This window comes from Xiphias gladius, chromosome 7, assembly GCF_016859285.1.
Source record: "Xiphias gladius isolate SHS-SW01 ecotype Sanya breed wild chromosome 7, ASM1685928v1, whole genome shotgun sequence".
Taxonomy (NCBI): Eukaryota; Metazoa; Chordata; class Actinopteri; order Istiophoriformes; family Xiphiidae; genus Xiphias; species Xiphias gladius.
In genome coordinates, this window is record NC_053406.1 from 17,913,914 (window position 1) to 17,936,708 (window position 22,795).

Here is a 22,795-nt window from a genome sequence, read left to right on the forward strand (position 1 = left end):
GTCATATAGAATTTCTCATAATTTACTACTGCTGGGTCATCTGTCAGAGGATTTAATCTGAGGGTGACGAACGGTCCTTCCCCTGGCTGCAGTCACCGCTCCAACCGCTCTGTACCTCATTAATTTCCTGCCCAAATATCAGCCTCTGCCGAAGCCGACGGAGAGTGGGATGGAGGAAGATCATATTTCATTATTACTTTAATCAGACCCACATGCAGACACGATTGTAAATCAGGTGAGAGATGACATTAATCCTGCAGAACCAGTTTGCGAATGCCCTGAAACCCATCCTCAGGTGTTGCATCAAAGTCAATTTATTCCAGTTTTATATATTTTTTCTCCTTTTGTTCAATCCAAAAGTTAATCAGACAGTACTGCAATATTGTGAAAGGCTATATGCACTACTTTCAAATGCTTGCTGCCTTGCTGGGTGTTGTTAGATTTGGCAGAGAATGGCTGAATCTGCAGCTCCTGCTGATCAGTTGCACAAAAATCTCGTTTCAGTGATTACCGTAAGAGAATAACCACAAATAGCTCCACATTTCCAAAAAAAAAGAATCAATTAACTACCCTTTCATTTCCTCTGCGAGGTTATATTTTATATTAGCTTGAGCATGTTGTAAACGATGAACCCTATAATCAATCCCGTGTCAGCACTGTGGTAGAGGAGCTGGGGGTTTAGGTGGTTTTATCCTTCATTCTTATTGGCTGGCTTTCTTGCACAGTCACTCTAGCTCATCTCTGAATGCATACAATAATTTGCTTTCATGTCTTTGTCTTAGACTTAATCTGAAATGCCATTTCACCACATGTTTGTACTTCATTTCCTGGCCTCTCAGGCCAATCTTGAACCACATATAAATGCTATAATATGGGCTGTGGGAGCCTACACTATATACAAATGAAAAAGAGAAAAACATTTGGCCCAAAAGAATGGCTACTACAAATTCTGCTATTGTCATTATAAAGATTTCCAGCATAAAACTTGAACAGCATGCAACTGTAATATGAAAAATATTAATTTTATTATTATTGTTATTTATATTGCAGGGAATTTACAGCTGTAAGCAGTGTCTATTGCAGTCTTTAGTTAACTGTACATTTTGTTATCATCCAGTCCCTGGTCATATTTTGCTTGCTGTGTAATCATTGGAGAATATGGGCTGTCAAGATGTTTACCCTTTAGCCAAGTTTTGTGAAGGGAAAGCACAGTTTGAGCGAGATTAGAGAAGAGGAAGTAGAAAATGATAATAGGCACAATTAAGGAAATGTGTTGGATGACTAAGCAAACAAGGCGCAGAAGTGCTTGGTTAGTACTCTATCAACAACAGTAGTTATTCCTGGCATGAAACATCATGATCCACTGCCAGATATGTTTGACTTTTTTCTGTTACACAGCATTGTCAAGTAAAAATTACACATTCCTTCAGGCAGTGTCTCATCTTGCCTTGACTAGTACAATTGTTAATTGTGTCCCATTGCGCACTATCCATTGTGTTTGTCTGACATGTTGTTATTTGACAGTTTGTTACTGTGGATTATCTGTGACATCTCCGGCTGAGTTGATGTTGCTGTGGGAGATTCCAAGGTACCTTTTTGGAGTGGGTTATGGCAGAGCGCAGCTGTCAGTCTTTTCCTAAAAACCTTACACAGGAACACATAGATAAGCGGATCCAGACATACATTAGTGGCCGACAGCCACAAGGTGGTTTCCTTGGCAATGTAGAGTGATTGGCAGTGACTCACATTGTTGCGGGTTTGGGTCAGAGTGTAGGGAACACGAGCAAAGTGGAAGGGGGCAAAGCAGATGAAAAACACCCCCACCACTACAAAGACCTTTGCCTTGGTTTTGCGACTGGCTGTCTGAGATCTGCTCTTTGAGGCTTTGTAAGACTCATAAACCTTCTTGCTGATGAATGTGTAGCAAACCACCATCAAGGCCAGAGTGCCCCAAAATACCACCTGGAAATATACATGAACAAAACATTAAGCAAGGCAGGGACTTCTCACGGATTTTTGCACAACTAATTTTGATTTTTTGCAGTTGAGTATTTCAAAGGTCAGTTGTAGTATTAACATTTTAATAATTATTGCATGAATAGTGCACTGAAAGGAATAGTTTGACATTTTGTGAAAAACACTTATTCGCTTTCTGGCTGAGAGTTAGATGAGAAGATTGAGGCCGCTCTCATGTCTGTACAGTAAAAATGAAGCTATTGCTAGGTTAAGTGAGGCCTATGGACTGGAAACAGGTGAGAAATAGCTAGCCTGTATCTGTCCAAAGAAAAGCCAGATAACAGCACCTCTAAAACTCTGTAATTAACATGTTACACTATATTTTTGTTTGCTTAATCCATGCATAAATCAAAGTGTAAAAACGACTAGCTGTGGTTTTTGTCAATGCTCCCAGCCAAGAAATAGTCCATCACATAACTCACCATAAAACCGCACCGTTTTTTTACACTTCAGTCTATGGATTAAACGAAGCTGCTATAACATGTTAATTCGTGAGCTTTACAGGTGCTGGTAGGCCTTTGGATAGCAACTTCATATTAAATGTACAGACATGAGAATGGTATTAATCTTCTCATCTCACTCTGGCAAGATTGATTGCTACTAGTAATAGATACCTGACAAAAGTAGTTTAATCCTTCATGCCACAGCAGTCCTGCGTTGCTCTTCATGGAGGAGCACTTCAGTCTGCCACCATAGACCTTTGGTGGCTGGTCACTTAGAATAACGTTGGGTAATGCTAAAGATAACATTACTGCCCAGATAGTTGCACTCAGCACCTGACCAACACGGACCCGCTGCAGGGCACACTTCCCAAAGGTCCTGACTATTTTCAGGTAGCGGTCCAGGCTGATCAGGCCCAGCAAGAGGATGCTGATGTACATGGTGATATAGAAGAGAACTGCGGAGTATCGGCAGTAGATGGCGCGTAGACGCCAGGAACCCACACCTGCATCACTTAAGACTTTCAGAGGGATGGTCAAGGTCATCAGCAAGTCAGCCACCACCTGTTATTGAAGGACCGCAAGTTTGTTTTTTCTTTTTTTCTTTTTATTTGCTTGCTTTGCAATGACAGCAAAATGTATAAAGCCTTCATATCTTACCACATTTTTTAGAAAGACCACAAATGTTGAGGTACTGCGGATGCTGAAGAAGATCCATGCAGCCATGCAATTCAGTATCAGGGCAGCTATAAAGAGGATGCTGTATAGACAGGGGAAAACCACAGCTGTTATGCTGGTATCCCGAACACACTTGATGGAGGTGTTGGACAGGGTGTTGTTCATCTTCGGATCTTCGGTGGACCTTTGGGAGGATGAGAGAGCAGGGAGAAATGAGAGAGATGTTATAGAAATATAAATAAATTATGCAAAGAAGAACACTGTAATGTGCTATTTTCAGAACATACATATGTAAAGATTATAACATTTTGTCTGCTGTAATCATTTTCTGGATGTCCCAGGAATTCCTCGAAAGGACTATAGCTGAGTCACTCAGTTTATTTTCCATTGATTATGGGTTATTTGTTTATTCATTCATATAACTAGTGTTAAGAATTAAGTCTGAAGGATCAGATATCTTTCTGTCTTTCAATTCAACAAGTAAAGGCCACTTTATGCCACTCTCAGGGGCATAAAAATACAATTTTTTATAACAGTAACACAACGTTTTACAGTGTTTGGGCAGGAGGTTACTCAATAGATTTGACCTTTCTCACAGTCAGTTCATAGTGCTGCGTCCGCCGGTTCAGTTCAACCGTCAGGATGCAACTAACTGCTGCATTTGTTCATTCTGAATTCTCCTCGTCTGAGACTATATCTGTCTGGTGAGCTGTCTTTACATTAAAAACCTTAACAGCTTAGAATAACACTGAGGCTGGGAGCAGGTGCTATGGCAACCAACATACACAATACTCGAAAACTTTGGTCTGATTTAGTGTGCATACTGATGTTAATCAGGTCTGTTGCACATATTGTTTTAACAAATTCTATCTTTGTGCCCAACTGAGACTAGTATTCTATCTAGAAGGAGCCGATAATTGAGTCTTACCGTCTTGTTGCGTCCTTATTGTCTGTGACTGTGGGGCATGTGAAGAATAATGAATAAACCAATGAAAAACTACAGTATTTCAACAAAAGGAAGAAGTGAAATATCCAGTTCCCCTTTCTCCCTCTTACCCACAGGAAGAGAATGAAACAAAAGATAACCCAAAATTGAAAAACCCTTGGTGTTGGTTTAGTTCTTTAATCAATTAAAACTACCACTACTTCAGACCTGAGGAGGTTTCAGTCTCTCTTAATATTTCTCTCGCTCTCTCTCTCTCTCTCTCTTTAAGTGTGTGTATGTCTGATGCTCTTACAATGGTTGGTCTCTGGAGCTACTGTGTGGCTGTCGTGTCACAATCCCAGTGAGTTTGCCAGTCTTCCTCCGGGTGAAAGACCCTTTCCTTCCTTGCTTCCTGTTCCAATTGTCTGCTGAGAGGCTTGTTCTCCTCCGTGCCAGTCCTCCTGCCTCTGCTAGCTTGCGTCAGTCTCAGTAGCTGTTGACAGGCGAACACTAAAGCCATAGACTCATTTCTCGACCCACATCTAGAGACCTCCTGCACCCCGCTGCTCCTCCCTCCACCCTGCGGTTTATTGAGCACCTCTGTCTGCCTGTCTTTTCTCATCATGATAGTCAGCCTTAGCCGCAACAACCGGGGGGAACAAAAACAAAACAAATAAAACAAGCTTTGCCATGACAGAAGAGGAAAGGTTGTCCAAAAGGTTATTTTATATTATTTTTATATGCTGTTAATAGTAAATGTGCTGTGTTTTTGTGATGACGTGTCATTTCTAACTAACATCAAATGCAACATACATGTACAGTACAAGTGGCTGAACATTCCCTTCCACACATATCTGATTTTTTCCCCCCCTTATGTGCTTTCTTGATAAAAATAGTGTATTCTGAGAATGGCACAACATGATTTCCTGTGTGATATTCCTTGGCCCTGTGACAGGATGCGCAGAAGCATGTGCTTACTAGTCCCAAGTTAAATTAGGAAATTGTTGTTATTGTTGTTGTTTAATCAGAAAATGTTGTACTGTAAATGACACATCTAAAATCTAAGAATAACCGCAAAACATCCTCATTTTTAGATTAAGTTACATCACACTGTATCAGAGGCTAAACCCTCTTTAATGGACTTTTCATTGGTGAAAAAAAAAAGAGCTAGCTCTCTCACCTGGAGTATGCAGAGGGGACAAGCAGTTGGTTCTAAAAGTAGTTTGTTTGGAAAGTTATACAAGACTGAGCAGAATAATGCCTCACTTTTGTGGTTTTTTTTGGACAGTTAGAAGATTTACAGCGTGCACTCTTTGTTTTGCAGCTTTACCCATTCTTGACGGAGGAAATACAGGCATATCAATGCAGTAAAAATATATCAATACAGTAAAACTGACTGGGCCCTTTTTGCACACGTCTTTTAGTCTTTTCAGTAAACTCTCCGTGTTAAGCGCTGATGAGTGTTTCCACAAATTGATGAAATTAGCAGATAAACACATTGCACATCCGCAGAATGTTTCAGACCCATTTTGCTGTTACCACGAACATTCTAAAAATAATGTTTGGTAACTATCAAACTACAGACTCTTGTTTTGCACCTTCAGTTACAGTCTCTCTCCTACTCTCTCCATTGAACTTCCAGAGCTACTGTTAAACTGTGTTTTGATGACATAAAAACAGCATAATAATATCACCCTCTTGTCTCATGCTGTTTACCTCATCCATCCTTATTCTATTTCCTGTTTATGGATTTCAAGCTATTTAGAGCCACACTTTCACAAAACACAAAACACTACAGAAAAATTCAACATGGGTTTAAAAAGTAAATGCAGTAAATAGCAAAATGTTATTAAATAGGTGAAACAGTAATCTGAGTCTAAAAATCTGCAGTCATATCTTGGTCCATGTCATACCATTTTCATGAAGACTGTCAAGATCTACTCTGTGGCGAAGTAACCTCTGCTTTGCCTGCCGGAGCTACTTTAAATGAAACGGAAACATTTTTCATCATAGACTTCATCATCACCTTGAACAAAAAAAAAAAGAGAAGTGGGTTCATGCACGTGTTTGTGCGGAGTTTCTTGGCAAACTTACCCTTTAAGTAAGAGCAGTCGGTATGGGAAGGGTAGTTGACTTGCTAAAGGTCAGATTCTGACCAAACTACTTGTTCTGTGGTGTCATGTTCTTGACCGATTAAACCCAACCAAGCAATACATGTGTACAGTGTACTGTAGAAAACCGTGCTGAAATAACGGCGTCAAAGTACAACTAATACTTTTGACGCAGCCGACAAGTCACCTGCTTCTTTGATTGGGATGATCAAAGTAGTAATGGTGTTAGCAGCTACTAGATTTTTCAAGTACGCTACGACGGTGGAGGTGGACTTGAGGCGCAGAGACACCCAGGCTGCCCCACCATTCAGCAACAAAACAATGGGGCACATCAAGAAGTAGACAGCTGTGACAATTTTTGGGTTGTAAATGAAACTGTCACACTCAAAATCACTACGAGAAGTCTGATTCGATGGCATCAATGGAACCTGAGGAAAATTAGTCAGAGTTTAAAACAAAAAGAACCCACAGTTCAACTGTTGTCAAGAAACATAATCACTACATTCGTTATATAGAACCTCACTGTATACTGTATATTCTTATCTACCAACACTTATATTCACTGTTGTATATACTCCCATGTCCCCAATATTCTAAACAAAAAAGGAAATAGATAAATAATTGTAAATATACTTGAATACAAATTCAGAAATAGTAAGGGGAGCTCATAGGCTTCCTTGTCCTCGCACCGCTGCCCTTTTTTTTCTAATAGACTTTACAAGGTAGAGTGGATGATGAAGTTACTAATTCAACTCATTAAACACATGGAAACCCTACAATGACAGTTAGTACGATTAAAACTTATTTTCAAGGCAAAACAAAATCTCCTGTAGGATAGTTTCTTTCCACCTACTTTGCAGAACAAAGAGCTGACAAAAATTTTCTGAACTCTAATCGAAACCATGGCTTCATAATATTTCTTATCCGTGACTTGGTGTAGTTTTAAAAAAGAAAAATGCAATATTGATATTCATTAATTTAGACTTTTCAGTTTAACGGAGTTACGTTTTTAGAAACATGTGATCGTAGTGAATTATATCAGGTGTTTTAAGATAATACATAAGAAGAAGAAGTTAAAAGAATTAGCTGAGTGGCCATATTTGTCATCATGGATTAACCTACCATAGATCAAACACTAGGTTGTGAACTAATGATGAGATTAGGATACATTTTGATAATAACTTACATTTGATGACTTAACTCACTCTTCTCAAACACAAAGTTGCGAGATGGACCTGTGTGACAATGGTACTGACATGGTAGGTGCGTAAGGAACACTTCTGATTTTCATAGCAAACAAATCAACATTTCGTCTGTGATGAGAATGGCAATTAATCAGAATATATGCAAAAATAGGAAAACTGGCTGGTCTTTAGCAAAAAAGCATAAAACAGATCTCATACGCTCAGCCCACAGTGTAAACAGCACTTAGAGCTGAGTTTGGATGGGGTTAGGGGTAAGATTCAGGGTGACCTATGCCTTAAACAAAAGAAGGTCGGTAGCTGCCAAAAAATGTAGTTTACTGACGGGGTAATGGTAATAGTGGTTGAACTGCTTGTTGCAGTGTAGTCTAGAGTATTGCGATGCATTGGTTTTTAATTTTCATTTTGAATTGCACTGTTTGGCACTGAGGAGGACATTGTTGCATAGACGAATAGTTTCTTACTTAGAAAGCAATTAGAGATAATGAAATCATTTAATGAGGCCATGAGAAACCTGAATATAAGAAATTAATTCATGGCAAATGCTTTATTTCCGGGAAGTTATTAAATTTTGATACAGGATTTGCTAGAATTGTTTTGGAAAGATTTATGTTACCATCTAATTGTTACCATTTAATTAAGCCCTTAAAATAATAGACAAAAACTAAGTCAGATTCAATTACTGTATATTGTTGTTTTGTGCAGACATATATACTTTGAGCGGAGTCCCCTCTTAAGTAATGTTTCATAATAGAAATAATAATGATGAAGGGGATAACATACACATACTGTATACAATGCTCAAAAAACAAAAGAAAAGATGACTCCAAACTCAAATTTATTGATGGAGGTCTCATAGTAACACTTATAGTGTTGCATTAGGAATACTTGAAAGAAAGAATGTACTTCATGTACTTCATCATATTTATCATATGTTGTTTATTTACCTTGTTTCTACCTTGTTTCTCTCAGCGGCCCTTTAACCTCAATAGATCTATGCGTTACGTCACTAGAGGGCAACATAGGGCAACATTACAACATAAGATTGAAAGATCAGAAGTTACTCAAAGACTACTAATTCTCTCCTACTTCCTGAGTTGTTTTTGTTTGTCTGTCCATAAAATAAAACAAAAGCCTAATTTGTGACCTGAGAACATCTTATTTATCTCTAACTTCATAAAGGTACTATTTTGACTAACAATTGACTATTTTCTACTGTGAAACATTATCAATTTCACCTGAATATAACCCAAGACAGATCCCTCTAGCTTTCATCATGTCAACCATTTTGTCTCTGTACTCCCTACACAGATAGATGGAGAGAAGAGGATCCAGGCAGGCGTTTGTGGTAGAGACCCACAGGACTAATTTTTGAACCAGCACCACCCACATTTGAGCGCAGGCATTAATGTTAAATATTTCATATTGTGTAAAAGGAATGCGTATTGCATGGAGAGGCACAAAACACACAAAAAACACTAGGAGGATCAAGAAGACTCGTAGTTTGGTTTTCTTCTTTCCGTGGATGTTGCGGCTCCCAGAGTTCCTGAAGGACTGCCGGACTTTCAGGGTGATGCAGATGTAGCAAAACACAATGAGTATGCTGATAAGCCAGAAAAGAATCTCCATAGCTAAAATCACAACCCTGTGAAGTGTCAGACCGGCTGGACTTTTCAGGGCCATACAGAAATCTTCTGTCGTATTAACAGGATCCTGGTTAGTTAGAATGATGGTTGGGATCGCTGTGCTGCCAAATAACATCACCCAAACCAGGGTGGACATTACAAGACTGAACACCACATTTTGTCCCAGCACCTTTCCACATGGTCTAACAATTTTGAAGAATCGGTCCAGGCTGATAAGACCCAATAAAACGATGCTTGTGTACAAACAGCAGTAGAAAATTACATTAGAGTAACGGCAGGCAAACGCCTTTAAGTCAAGTGCCGCTCCAGGAAGCATGCTGGCTGCCATCGGCGGGAGCGTCAGAGTCATGAGCAGGTCAGCAGCCACCAGGTTTTTAAGATACACAATGAAGGCAGTGGTGGAGCGGAGGTGCAAAGACACCCATGCTGCTACCCCGTTGAGCAGTAATGAAATCGGGAACAAGAAGAAAAAGAGACACGAGAAAGCCACATTTACGGTCACAAGGCTGAAAGGGGCACAGTCAGAGGAGAGGTGTGATGTGTTGTCGGCCACCATCATAAAATCTGGAATTTAAAAAAATGCAGACATCAAAGAAAGACTCAACAATTTTTGCATTCTGCTGGACCCTCTCGGCTTTTTAAATTAGCAGATTTGATGAATCGCTACAAGAGTGCGCTTGCATTAACTTGTGTATTTGAGCAACATTTAGTGATATGAGAAAATAACATTGAGCTTTGGGGGCGGGGTCCTCAAAGGCTGAGGGGTTTTAGAGTAAAGGATTGGGTGACGTCTGAGGTCAAGGGGGGCAGAGTTTTGCTAGAATTGGCCCCTGCCTAGTAGTCATTTGAGACTGAGAATTACTACTGATCTAAATTTTTCCATCTTGCCCACTTGGACCTGATTTGCATTTGTCATTTATTTAAAAGACATTTTTTACTATAATTTGGTTTTCAATGTTCAGAGCATTTGAATGCATTCTGGATGCCGAACTTGATACTTCCACTTTTGACACTGGATGACGGAAGTTATGCAGTTGTTTGGGTTTTTTTTGTTTTTTTTGTTTTTTTGCAGATTTTTTTAATCACATATAGACAATTTTTGGAACACCTCTCTGATACTGAGGTGCAATGCCCTTTGCACAATAGATCTCAACTGCTTCAAAGCATCTTTTTGACTACGTTGTAATTTATTTGGATGTAATAACTTTAATCAGTACCTGGATTCACCTCATCATTGTATGCACACTAGAATTTTATACGGTCGGTGTCCATTTGTGAAGTTAAATTTAGACTTTAGATGGGCTGTGACAGTAATGCCCTGGTATCACCAATGGCCAAAGAAACAGCAAATACCTGCTTTATCTAAATGAATCTGAGCGAAAAAGCTATTTTAATGTTTCTGGGCAATAAACTTTTATTGTGGCACAATTCGGCTGGATAAAATTAAGATTTTTATATTTATCCTGGAATTACGTCCACTGATTTCCGTGATTGGTTAAGTTCAAGGTACCCCCCCTCACAGATAGATCACAACTTGTGTGTACAACCATTACACTGTGAGAAAGTTTAGTAAATGGGCCTAAATCTTCTTCTCTGTTATAGACATGCACACAGACAGTTAAAGAAACCAAGCTTAAGTCATGCTGAGTTGGTCTTGAGATCTTACAGGTTCAGTCTATAAACTCTTATATATACTCTTCTAACCAATATTGCCCAAACAGATGTTATTCGTTTGAGTCCTTCCATGTCTTGTCATCGTGATCTGAAGAACCCTTTTTTTCAGAAAGTTGTGAAATATAATATTAAGCCACTCACCAAGAATGGTCATCTCTTTAAGTCCACACTGTGCAGCCTGGGAGATGAACACCTTCACAAGAGAAATTACAAATGTGTCAGCCTCTTCAACCAGAAGGATGCAAATCCATGAACAGTGAGCTGCTTTCGGGGGGGAAAGGATTCAAATAACATGCATTGTGGAAGGCCATGTGTTTTTAGGCTACAGTGAAGCAATTTCATACTTTGGAAAGGTTGCTTTATCTCTGGTGCCTTTTGGCCAGTAGCTCTACACGCCTTAAACTGAAATGCTCTTCTTTTTTTAACCAGTCAGAGATATGATCTGTTTTCTCTTTATCAGTGTAATGCTGCAGCATTGATAATGTAGAGACTTTTGGCTCTAACTTTTACCACCACAGTTGGATTAACAAAAAAACAACACTTAGTTGTGTTTTATATTTATTATTGTTAAATTTTATTTTTACTATTGTTAACTTTCAGGACGTAATTAATTTACCCTTTACCAAATGTCCTGAATGATTTTAAGAGACATATTATTAATCATTGAATTTTGAGATGTGAAAAATGACTCCGCTGACTAGAGCTCATAAATTGTGTTTTGTGGTGTGTATTTAGATCTTTGCTTTTTCTATTGTTGTTTCATTATGAATTGCTCTGAAACTTGTTTACCCAAGTCTTTTGGGTGCTTGTAACACACAACCCAGTCATTAGGAAGGTGCTTATTATGTAGATTCTGTCCCTGACTACTGTAAAATTCCTTCAATGCTTTATCCACTGTATTATATCCATAGACTTGAGAGGTGAGGATAATTGTTACCCGCACAACTGCACAAGAAAAACAAAATAACACCATCACATGAATGCAGGCATTTCATTTTGGCATATTAACGTTAGCTATGTGGTTTGATTACCCTAACGAATCAGTCATTGCTAACGCAAACATCCACTTTCATGCACATGCGCGAGCAACAGTAAGACATAACAGTGTACTGACAGGAGATTATTTGTAAGACTTGAGGTTTATTATACAGGTACACTATTACAGAGGAATACTGTGAGTCTCCTTAAAATGAGCTTTATTTTCAGTTTGTAATTTAATGTTTCAAGGTTAATAGTTGTGAAAACACAGAAGACAAACTTGATGTTGTTAACTCGAATAGAGAACAGAAAGGAAAACAATCAGTAAAAATAGGTATTCATGTTTATCTGTTTGAATTTCTCTTACTGGGAAAACACTTTCTCTCACACAACAAAAAAATAAAAAACAGTTGATTATTGTTACTTAATATGTTTTAATTATTAAAAGCATGGTATTGTGATAATTTTATGATGATCATGAACACAAATATGTGCTGTGGCATACACATTTCATTTGTGTCTTTAGGACAGACTGTGGGACTGCAAGCGACTCTGCATCAAATACAAATACATCACCGTGTCTGTCACCTACTGTATGTGCTCTATTGTTTAGTCACATTTGGATTTGAACCAGTTCGCAACAGCAGGACATCATCATCAAACACCACTACCACATTACAATAGTCGTTATCTTGTCCAATGGTTTTATGTACAGACAGAGGACTCTTTCATAGGGGTGCTGCTGGTATCTGTATCTGACTCTCCCCCTGGAAGACAGATACAGGTACCAGAAGGCAGCTTCAGGGTCTTGAACAGAGTCGTCCGGAAGGACTTACAGAGGAAGAAGTAGATGAGCGGGTCCAGAAGAGAGTTTAGGGATGAGAGGAAAAGTGCACTCTCTTTCAGCTGAAAGAAGATAAAATTGCATGTACAATCAGAGAAATCCCCTCGGGTCTGGCTCAAAGTGTACGGCACACGGACAAAGTGAAACGGCACAAAGCACACAAAGAACACTGCCAGAACAAGGAACACATTTGTATTCATTTTTCTTCTGGCTTCGTGGGGCGTGCGAGCTGCTGCCCCAGTTGTTGCTTGACTTGTAGTCCCTCCAGTGCTGTGGGACTTAGTGCGGGAGTAGGATCTGTACAGCTCTCTTGTGATTAGAGTGTAGCATACTAGCACAGTCACCAGGTTGCCCCAGAAAATAACTTGGCAGATATCATTTACCACCTCATGCCATAACACCCCAGTCTTTGTCTTCAGGCTAGTGCAGTCGAAGTTTCCAGGGTTTGGGGTTTCACTTGACAGGATTACATTGGGCAGACTGAGAACGAGCAGAAAGGTCCAGATGGCCCCTGAAAAGAGCTTCCGACGGGTCAGCCGGGTTGCATTAGTCCCCCTAAAGGGCTTGAGGGTCTTTCTACAGCGATCGATGCTGATGAGGCCGAAGAAGAGGATGCTGATATACATGGTGAGATAGAAGAGCACTGAGGAAACTCGGCACACGAATATACGCATGTCAATGGATGCCATTTGGGAGCCTGATAACACCTGGCGAAACACAGCATTTTACTGTTAATCACTCATTTCAAATTCAAGCCACATATTTTATTTGTAAGTTAATGATAGCTCTTTGTAATAAGTCACCCTTGTAAGGGTTTATAAGTTGTAACAAATTTCTTTATTAATAGTTATTTAATCATTTATTAATGCTTCAGTTTCAATTATTAGTTAATAATAAGAACAACACATGGGATGCAAAGTTGTGAAAAATCTTGTGCTACTCCTTCAACAGGACACTATTTATTAACATTTAAAACTGCAGACCTGATGGATTATTGTAAAATCACTTTTATTGACTTATTAACATTAATGACTGCCGATGACTCTCTAGTGTCAAGTGTTGTTTATGGCTAATTAACACTGACTTTAATTGAAGCTTATTGCGCTTTATTAATTACTTTTTAACATTTATACCTGCAGACTTGATGGCTTATTGGAAAGCATGAAAATCATGACCCTTTTATAAATGACTCAAGACAGCAAGAAAGATTTTTCAACATCTAGCAACCAAAACATTCTTATTAATGACTTATATCAAATCTATTAGAGATGGTTTAATAACTTATAATCCCTTTATAAAGTGTGTCTTAAAAGTAAGTGGTACCAGTTTAACCAAACCTTGAAAGGGAACGTGAAGGTCATGATGACATCTGCAACCACAATATTTTTCAGGTATATAATGAAGTGAGACTTTGAGGGGATGCGAAAAAACACAAATACTGCCAGGCCATTGATTGACAGCCCCACCAAGAAGAGGAACGAGTAGAGAATGGGCAAAACCACCGTCGTCAAAACGCTTTCACGGGAACAAGTGATATTGGTTTGGCTGCGATTGCCAACTGAGAACTGGGATGAAGTGGAATTTTCCTCCATGGGTGTTGTCTAAAAAATACAACAGAAAATTGTTCTCAATATGTTCTCAAAATTATCCAAAACAAACAAACAAACAAAAAATACTTTCTCCTTGAACTTAGGTCTGATACTCCCCTAGAATTACTTTTCCATGAAATGTGCGTCACTTTTATAGTAACTACATACAGTCAAGGCCATAATTATTAGGACATTTGCACATTTTGTTCTTCAGACTCTGTGTTTCTGCACATTCAATTTGAAATAAAATGTCAAGTAGGGAAGTCTGAGCTTTACAGGAGAAGCCATTTAAACACAAAATAATGTGCAAATTTTACACATGAAGTCAAACAAAATCATCATATTCAATATTTTGTGCAAAATCCTTTGCAGTCAATGACTGCCTAAGTCTTCACTCACAGCCATCAACAGATGCTTTGTATCTTCCCTGGTGATGCTCTCCCAGAGCTTCACTGCAGCCACCTACAGCTCTCGCTTGTTGGGAGTCTCTCTGTCTTTAGTCTGGTCTTCACTTAATCTGAATCTGAATCTGAATCTGAATCTTTAGTAGCCTAGTGTAGCCTAGGGCTACATCTTCCCACACACTTTTTTCAATATTGACGTAAACATACTCAAATTAAAGCTGAGACTTGGCACATTATTGTAGGATCCATTATTTTACTTCAAATTGCATGTGCTAAAGCTCAGAGCCTGAAGAACAAAAAAATGTGTAACTGTCCAAATACTTAAAGTCTGGACTGTATACAGAAGATGGATAAATAACATAAAATCCTGTGCAATATAATATCCTTGCAATTCTTCAGACATATTGTGCACACAGTTGCTTCATAGCATGCAAAGCATAGAACATTCCTAAAAGCAGTATTTATAGGTGTTCGATTAAATTTAAAGTATATCTGGTTTTCATGCCTTTATGTAAACTGCGTTAAGCAAACTAGGTAAGGTTTTATAACTGACCTGTTAATTTTGCTGATATGTGTCAGTGGAATCCATCTAAAGTCTCAGTTAAGTTCTTATGGAGTTTTTCACCTCTCGCTTCTGTATTCTGTGCAACTGTGGTCTGATACTGACCTAATGTCTGTCTATGTGTGTGAAGTTCTGTAACACATGAGTAACCGGAAGACTTTCTTTTTTTCTTCTCCTTTCTGTTTCCTCACATGTCGAAATGTTAAGCATTACATTTCTAAATGTGGCTGAGCAGACACAAGAATTTCAGTTCAGTTGTTTAATGAACCCCAGATGGAAACTGATTTGGAGGAGATAAGCAATAATTTAAACAAAAGCAAATGACAATGTGTCAATAGCAAAAAGGCTTGGTGAAAGACACACAGCCACAGCATCAGTAAAATAAAACATTGTCATCGGCTGACATCATCTCCCGAGCTACTGTTGCGCACGTTCATTTATGGTGGACACTTTAATACTGACAAGTTGTTTGGATTAAAGTGTTAGGACAACATGAAGACACGTACTTTTGCTCCCTTATAACCTGTTTGTAATAATGTATACCAGACAGAGTCCAGGCCAAGGTTATTCAAGTAAAACGCAATGACATTATAAAGTCTGGAGTGTGCCACAGGAATAATAATATACATTTCAATTTAAATGTGACCTCTAAATGTTAAAGCAGAAGACAAATGAACTGTGAGGTAGGATATCATAGGAGGACACATTAGTATGTGGAACAGCACAAAGAAAATATAAAAGACTTTTAAAAGGCATTGGCATTTGTAAATCCATTTAAAATTTCATGTATTTAGTCTGAATTTAAAAAATGATATAACAATTGATTATTTTTGCACATTGATTGATTGATTATTCTATAACCTTCTTGCCGAAAATAATTTTTTTAAATAGCATCACTTAAATGTAAATGTAATTACTTACATCCCACTTTGTTTTAAAAGGCAATAGTTATTAAATGAATTGTAAATAAGGCAGTGAAAAAGTGTAGAATTATTCAGGCAGCATACTCCACTTTGTAGACCAGTGTCACTGGCGTTGAGAGAACCCTCTACTTTTAATGATGTCAAAAATATTCGTAGAGTACATCTAATAACTGACTCTTATCCACTGAAAGATGAAGTTTGTGACTGTACCATGGCGATTGCCAAAGCTTATACAACATTAAACCTCACTGTTAAACACTACTGCACTGTTGGTAGTAGTGAGAACTATGTTGTGCTGTTTCAGAATATTATACTGCATGTTTTTATGTCCCTAGCTATGTTTTAGTTCACATTTCCGAGTGGGCGTTTTACAATAGCTTCTTTTTTGGCTGGATCGCGACAGTGAAGCCAGCTGTAGAAAGGCAAATGTCCACGACTACCCTGTTGGCCGGACGACTGTTGGAGTTTCCCCATTGTCTGTCGCTCTTTCAAAATGAATTGGCGCGAACAGTTTCTAATACAGTATGTAATCAGGGGCGGTGTTTACAGGCAGTGTTGCCAACTTATTGCCTTTGTAACTAGATTTACAGACTTTTCACACCCATTTAGCGACTTTTCTTTACACAAGCACCTATCGACAAATCTATCGACTTTTTGGACAAACCTTAGCTAGTTTCTGTAGAAAGAGTTGCCCTGTGAGTGCAAGGTCGGCCTTTCACTCAACATGCACACCTCTCTGTGCATCTCATTCTATTGACCGCACAGCAGCCGCATAGAAGTGATTGGGCTTCTAACTTTCTCTCTGAGGGATCAGTTTACAGGGGAAAACATAGCCGCACTATTTCATACTTGTTCCGTTGTCTGACAACAGAAACAGAAAAACATGTAAATGGGAACAGCTTTATTGGGAATTCGCCTTTATTGAATTATTGTATATGTGAGCACAGAGAGTAGCAGAGAAGCAAACAGATAAAGGGTGGTGCAGCCATATACTAGGTGATGACCTCATCTTGTGTTATTATTATTTTAGGAATCGAAGAGCAATTTCTGCACATGTTGGTATGTACTCTTCTCGTCATCACATGACCCTCATGGCCTTTGGCCCTTCATTCTCTGGAGTGGAACTTCCTGTGTCTAGGGCAGGATTGGCATGGTCAGCAGCATTCATTTCCTAAATAACTGCTCATCTTACTGTCCGTGTGTGTGTGTGTGTGTGTGTGTGTGTGTGTGTGTGTGTGTGTGTGTGTACACTTGCATGCTTTTGTGGTTATTGTCACACCTATAGTTTAGGTAAATTCAGTCATATACAGTATATACTGTGCATGAGGTCAATTTCTCAACCCACCATATTTACATGCAGCCCTTTTTCCCACAGCTGTGATCTCTGTACATCTGGGTCTTATCGGGGCATCAAACACGCATTCTCCTGGAGAGGACTCGACAGCTACACTTGCTGATTTTCAGTTTAACACCAGTCTATCTGTGTGTCTATCTGGTTACATTTCTCTTTTCCTGCTTTGCTTCCTTTTTTCTGCCTCGATTCTCTGTTGAATGTCTGTGGTTTCAACTCAGGTCTGAAATGATTTGGTCAAAGGGTCGATCAGTTTTTGAAATTTTTGATAGTCAAGCTCTAAAATCAGCTCCAGTACAAGGGTCATCTTGTTATTCTACCTCTTGTATTGATGTTTTAAATTTACATGAATCATTCACACAAAGGCATAATCAAATAGTGTGTGAATGCACAGTTGCAGACACACAGGCAAAGTTGCACTATACACACTCCACACACACAGTAATCCTCTTCAGCTCCCTCTCAGGCAGACAGGAAGAAGGGAATGAGGAGAGGAAATAAAAAGATTGTAAATCAAGACTTGACTGAATTTCCATTTAAACCCCTCTGAGTCCCCCCCCCTCCAAAAAACCAAAACACAGACACGCATTTTCTCACTCTGTAGGTGCACTGCTTTCCTCACGTCACCCCTTGACCTTTAAGTCACCACTCTTACTTTCTTCCAGTCCCCAGACCTCAAGCCTACTTTTGCAGAGCTACCGTCTTGCCAACTGATTCAAGATAAACACTGTTGTTTCACCCTGTGGTGATAATGAAGCTGGACAGTGGAGGGAGAAAAACTTCATCTCCTCTCTGCACATGTGGTGTTGCCTTTGAGCAAAAATAGCCTGTCTTTACATAGCCTTTGGAGGGACTTTATTACAAGAGTGAGTATGAGGTTAGGGAAAAGGTGATGGAAAGAAACCCTGGTGTTTGAGGGCAAATATCAAGCTAATAACAGACACAGAGCAATAACAGCTGTGGTCTGAAGAGCTTGGTTGTTTCGAAGGCAGGGTGAGGCTGAACTCTGACATTTGACCTTTACAAACGGTCGACCGTTGATCATCTTGTCACCGTGACAGGTAGAAAGGCGAAAGAAAGAAACGTCTTACCACATTCGGAGAGAAAGATAAACATTCACGGTGGTCCTTGTTGCTTGGTTTGTTTGTGACTGTCTTTGTCTTTATGTATGCATGTTTATGTGTATACATTTCCTTTGGCAGGCTTTCACATTAGTTTCTCCTCACATAGTTGAAATGTGTGGGCCACACTTTGTTTTGACAGTGTAAGGTTTCTTTAGCTACTGGCGCTGGTTGTGTGCTGCTCAGTGTAGGTTCCAGTTGGTCTGCCTCCCATATGGGTAATCCACACTGACAAATCTACAGCAGCTCATGTGGAGGTCAAGGGGGACGTGTAAAAAATAAACACGTAAAAAAATACTGTGAGCGACAGTGTTTCTAGCTTTTATTGAGTATGAAACATCATTTGCTGTCATGCACCATTAGGGTGTAAAGCATCATTACACATTTATGATAAACAATTTACTGAAATGTTCTGCTTGTCCTACTGTAGCTGCTAGTTTTATTTCTATAGGAGCTGTGTGAGGGCCCTAGATTGGTAATTGCCGAGTTAAGCGCATTCCTTAATTTCTAATGTGCCCCATGTGTCCAGTATGGGTGTGTTCACCGTCTGCATCAAAACTGCACACACACACACACACACACACACACACACACACACACACACACAAACATCAGTAGGTCCAACTGGCTCCTGGGCTTCAGTTTGTACTGGTGAATGATGTCGTTGATTCCATCGTGAGTTCCAGTTTTGTTGCTCACATAGACGTTTTCCTAGCAACTTCTTTTGTATTGCTATTAATCATTGCTCATCTGTTGGGTCTGGCATATTCATCAGTGAATGACCTGCTAAACACTTCCTGTCTTACACAACTGATCCTTTCACAAATGCAACCATTTGGATTTACGCAACAGTACTTCACAATTTACTGGGAGTTTTGTTCACTGTGTGAACATACGCACCCATCCATCCATCCAATGAATTTATTACAAAGTTTTGTAATTTTGTCAAAAACTGAATGTGTTTGCTGTACTGTAGCGTACTCAGTACAATTTTGCAGTGGCATAGCCTACAGTATGATGACTACTGTGCTTAAGAGATAGACACATTGACTACATTGTAAAGATATGTCATTACATGTACATCCACGTACATACCTAACCATACCGAACAGCCATGATGACAATTTGAATTCTGGAACTTACCTACAAGACCTAAAAGATAATGTACCAGGTATACTTTGAATAATCATACTTTTTGTAATCATTTTAAAATCTTGGATACATTAATTATTATATACATTCATTTGATTTCTTTGTTTTTTGCTTAAAATTTTAAATTGATCTCAAAAACACGTTGCAACTGTCAAGACAATAAATAGTATTGATTTGGATAATACTTACAGTTTAAAATTATACCGGAAGATGCACGGAGAGCCTCAGGTGAAATTAGCTCAGTTGTTGTGTGAACATTTATTGTGCCACATTGTGCATCAACATCTACCTTCAGGCAGGCTATACCACACCTTACACAGCCATAATTTTAACCAACCAATTGAAACCACCAACACACAGTGGTAAGGCAGTAAGACATCAGCCTGGTAATGGGGAAAATTGCAGCTGCAATGAAACCAAAGTGGGGACACTTTTTAAAGGCCCTGGCACCCCTTGGCAGTGTCATTGCTCTAAATTCTCATCCAGAGTGCTTGTCTGATAATCCCTTAACCCACACCTGAGGAAGCAGGATAAAGAGCTGTGGCCTGAGAATTGGAAAAAAAAAGGAGGGACAACAGCTTCCTTTGAGAGGGTGGCCACTCTGGGATACCAGGCATATTTGACAGAGTGTCTCTGTGTGCTCAGCAGAGACCTGTGTGCACACATAGGGCCAAGGGATAGCAGATAGGCCAAGGGACAGGGCAGAAACTGTCAGCCTCAGCTGTTAACCCCTAATGGTGGGGAATACATGTTCAAAAAGTTAATGTCATGTACAAACTTGGACGGATGAAATGAGATGCAACTGGTTTAAACTTGGAACACATTCTTTATCTGAAAATTTAAACATTAATAAAGTCTATAAAGCCCAAACTCAGGAATTTCAAGGCCTACAGAGAATTAAATACGAGGCAAGACAGATGTTCTTTATGTGTTCTATCATGTTATTTGAAACAAAACCATCCCAACAGGGTCCTTGTCTTCTTTCAACTCTGGATATAGAGCAATAAGTAATAAAATGATGTGATAGATAGCTGCTTTAGGGAATGTCTAGAGCAACATTTGTGATCCAAGTAGCATACATGACGTCAGTAGTAACCGGTGAACTCAGAGCTATAATGAGTCTGTTTTCCCTGGGATTTCAGCGCGGTATCTCAGGTTGCTAGGTGCTGTAAAGACATTTATGCAAGGCAGACAAGCCATAGCAGGTGGTCTAAATGATGTCATGTAAATGACTTAGCTGCAGCATTTGGTGTAAAACTAAATCTGTCAGACTGCTTACAAGTTTAACACCATTTTTGCCTGTCCGTTTTACTTTCTTGGACACTGGAGGATTTCTGTGTCATATTTAAATCCTAAAATATATATTGCATATTTTGTCAGACCCCTATTTAAAATTACAGAATGAATGTAGTTTGATGATTAAAGCTGTCGATGCCATCTATTAGTTGCCTTTCAGGACAAGACAATCAGGGTACATGGTTGCAGGATTTGACTGGGTCTGAAATCTTAATTATAAAATCTCAGAGTGAATATGTAGTTTGCCACCAAAATCTGAGTAGTCTCTGATCTTTTTTTGCTTTTTCGCTGAATAACAGCTTTGTCTTTGCACTAGTTTTCTTTTAGAGTTACCTATGATGTTTTTGTTTCCTAAAAAAAAAAATTAAAGGTTATGTAGAAATGTGCGAATATATGGTTAATACTGTATATTGTACTTCACTGAACAGCAGATAATGAGAGTGACAATCAGAGGTTACATCATCTATATCAATCACAAAAAATTGTGCAAGAACATCTTTCTAGACAACATGCATATTTTTCTTACTTAAACCAGAGAAGGCTTTTGTACAGAGCTGTCCAAAGCCAAGACTTCTGTTCTTGTTGTCCGCCTCGCTTTGTATGTATAAGTGTTTAGCGTTTCCTCAGCTGTTACAGCTCCTCCAGGCTACATCTAAATAGCACATTGGCTTTACTACGGAACGGTAAAATAAACCTTATTTCCAGAGGCACAGAGGAAATACTGACTGTGGAAATGTCTGAATAGAGGAATGTATTTCGTGAAAACGTGCCACTCTTTCACAACAGCTCTACAGCTTGGGCCTCGTTTCCTTATACTGGAAACAATGAGATTTCAAAGGAATATGGGAAAACAGTCAAACAGGAGATTTACAGAAGACCTCATTCCTCAACAGAAGACCTCAACCAGGGGCACAGAATAGAGTGTGAAAATTGTTCCCCCGTCTCTGTAAAGACATGAAGACTTCAATGAAACTGAAACAGTGACCAAAGCTATTGATGGGAATACCACAACTAAACTGCAATTGAATGTATCACAACTAACAGAGGATGAGTAAATGGAGGTTATACACTTATTCACTTTTATGTCATTAATTCCAAATCCCTGGCGAAGCTGTGGCCACTAGAAGTTTCTTCACCCTTAAGGTCCTACTGACACCCCCCCTCCGTTTACCTTTACGGCTTCATCGCTGAGCTGGAAAAGTTTTCTGGAACAAGTAAACCTGTCAGGCAGAAATATCAACCTCTGCTGTAAAAGTAGCAGTACCACTTTGTTGATGCAGCCTAATTGGGTGAGTTGGCTTTGGGACTCAATAATTTCGAAGTACTTTGATGTTTTTAGCTTGGTTTTTGTGTGTGTGAAGTGAGGAAGGTTAGGTATACTGGATTGGGCTCCATCAGTCCACCTGGTTACTCTCTGGGGACTAACGGACCACATCTGCACCCTATCAGACTGTAGAAGCCCATATTGAAGTACTTACAATGCCCTCAGGACAGAGACTGAGGGATATGGCCCCATTAAAATGTGTATACCATACCTTATGATACACATAAACTCTGTGCACCATGTTGGATCCTTTTTAGATTTTATTTATTAGGACCCATTTGCATTTAATGGTTGCAGTATTTATTTACTGAAAGCTTCGGCCAATTTATGGCTAAAGTAAGTTGATTTATGATTGGACTTTCACCTTGTACCTGCCTCTTATACCTGGCTTATAGTGCTTAAAGGCTCACTATTAACACTTACAGACGATATCTGAGGAAGAGAAGGAGCTTATGAGTCAGGGCTGTCATACCCAGCGTCACCTATGTTCCACTACAAATCAACTAGTGTTTTAAATGCAACAGCGGGAGCGAGATGAAAACTGTTACCTGCACACTTT

At 39.2% G+C, this 22,795-nt stretch overlaps 3 protein-coding genes across 6 annotated transcripts; all 3 read right to left on the bottom strand.

Annotated features, from left to right (window-relative positions):
* Positions 1 to 1,061: 1,061 nt before the first annotated feature.
* On the bottom strand, positions 1,062 to 4,577 carry LOC120792031 (P2Y purinoceptor 12-like). Of its 3 annotated transcripts, XM_040131024.1 has the most exons (5): positions 4,373 to 4,577; positions 3,117 to 3,318; positions 2,631 to 3,020; positions 1,747 to 1,962; positions 1,062 to 1,644 (listed from the first exon to the last, which is right to left on the bottom strand). In XM_040131024.1, the coding sequence occupies exons 2-5, from the start codon at positions 3,297 to 3,299 to the stop codon at positions 1,486 to 1,488; spliced, it is 948 nt and encodes a 315-aa protein (XP_039986958.1). In that variant the 5' UTR covers positions 3,300 to 3,318; positions 4,373 to 4,577; the 3' UTR covers positions 1,062 to 1,485. The 3 variants fall into 3 exon arrangements, with proteins under 3 accessions (XP_039986958.1, XP_039986956.1, XP_039986957.1); XM_040131022.1 differs by having other exon boundaries at positions 1,062 to 1,962; XM_040131023.1 differs by lacking the exon at positions 4,373 to 4,577 and adding an exon at positions 4,063 to 4,085 and having other exon boundaries at positions 1,062 to 1,962.
* Positions 4,578 to 8,584: 4,007 nt separating this feature from the next.
* LOC120792196 (P2Y purinoceptor 13-like) lies at positions 8,585 to 11,080 on the bottom strand. The gene is made up of 3 exons (XM_040131267.1): positions 11,037 to 11,080; positions 10,834 to 10,885; positions 8,585 to 9,582 (listed from the first exon to the last, which is right to left on the bottom strand). The coding sequence occupies exons 2-3, from the start codon at positions 10,844 to 10,846 to the stop codon at positions 8,585 to 8,587; spliced, it is 1,011 nt and encodes a 336-aa protein (XP_039987201.1). The 5' UTR covers positions 10,847 to 10,885; positions 11,037 to 11,080.
* A 750-nt stretch (positions 11,081 to 11,830) lies between these two features.
* LOC120791513 (P2Y purinoceptor 12-like) lies at positions 11,831 to 15,170 on the bottom strand. Of its 2 annotated transcripts, none has more exons than XM_040129935.1 (3): positions 15,061 to 15,170; positions 13,852 to 14,115; positions 11,831 to 13,221 (listed from the first exon to the last, which is right to left on the bottom strand). In XM_040129935.1, exons 2-3 carry the CDS (start codon positions 14,104 to 14,106, stop codon positions 12,376 to 12,378), a joined length of 1,101 nt encoding a protein of 366 aa, XP_039985869.1. In that variant the 5' UTR covers positions 14,107 to 14,115; positions 15,061 to 15,170; the 3' UTR covers positions 11,831 to 12,375. The 2 variants fall into 2 exon arrangements, with proteins under 2 accessions (XP_039985869.1, XP_039985868.1); XM_040129934.1 differs by having other exon boundaries at positions 14,503 to 15,170.
* Positions 15,171 to 22,795: the final 7,625 nt, after the last annotated feature.

Excerpts from the sequence above, each read along its gene's own strand:
- LOC120792031 (XM_040131022.1), bottom strand. The coding sequence starts at position 3,299 with ATGAACAACACCCTGTCCAACACCTCCATCAAGTGTGTTCGGGATACC. Across the intron at positions 3,021-3,116 it reads TGGTCTTTCTAAAAAATGTG|GTGGTGGCTGACTTGCTGAT; the intron begins GTAAGATATGAA and ends CTTCAATAACAG. Across the intron at positions 1,963-2,630 it reads GATTAAACTACTTTTGTCAG|GTGGTATTTTGGGGCACTCT; the intron begins GTATCTATTACT and ends GTATATTTCCAG.
- LOC120791513 (XM_040129934.1), bottom strand. Across the intron at positions 13,222-13,851 it reads CCTTCACGTTCCCTTTCAAG|GTGTTATCAGGCTCCCAAAT; the intron begins GTTTGGTTAAAC and ends GTGTTTCGCCAG.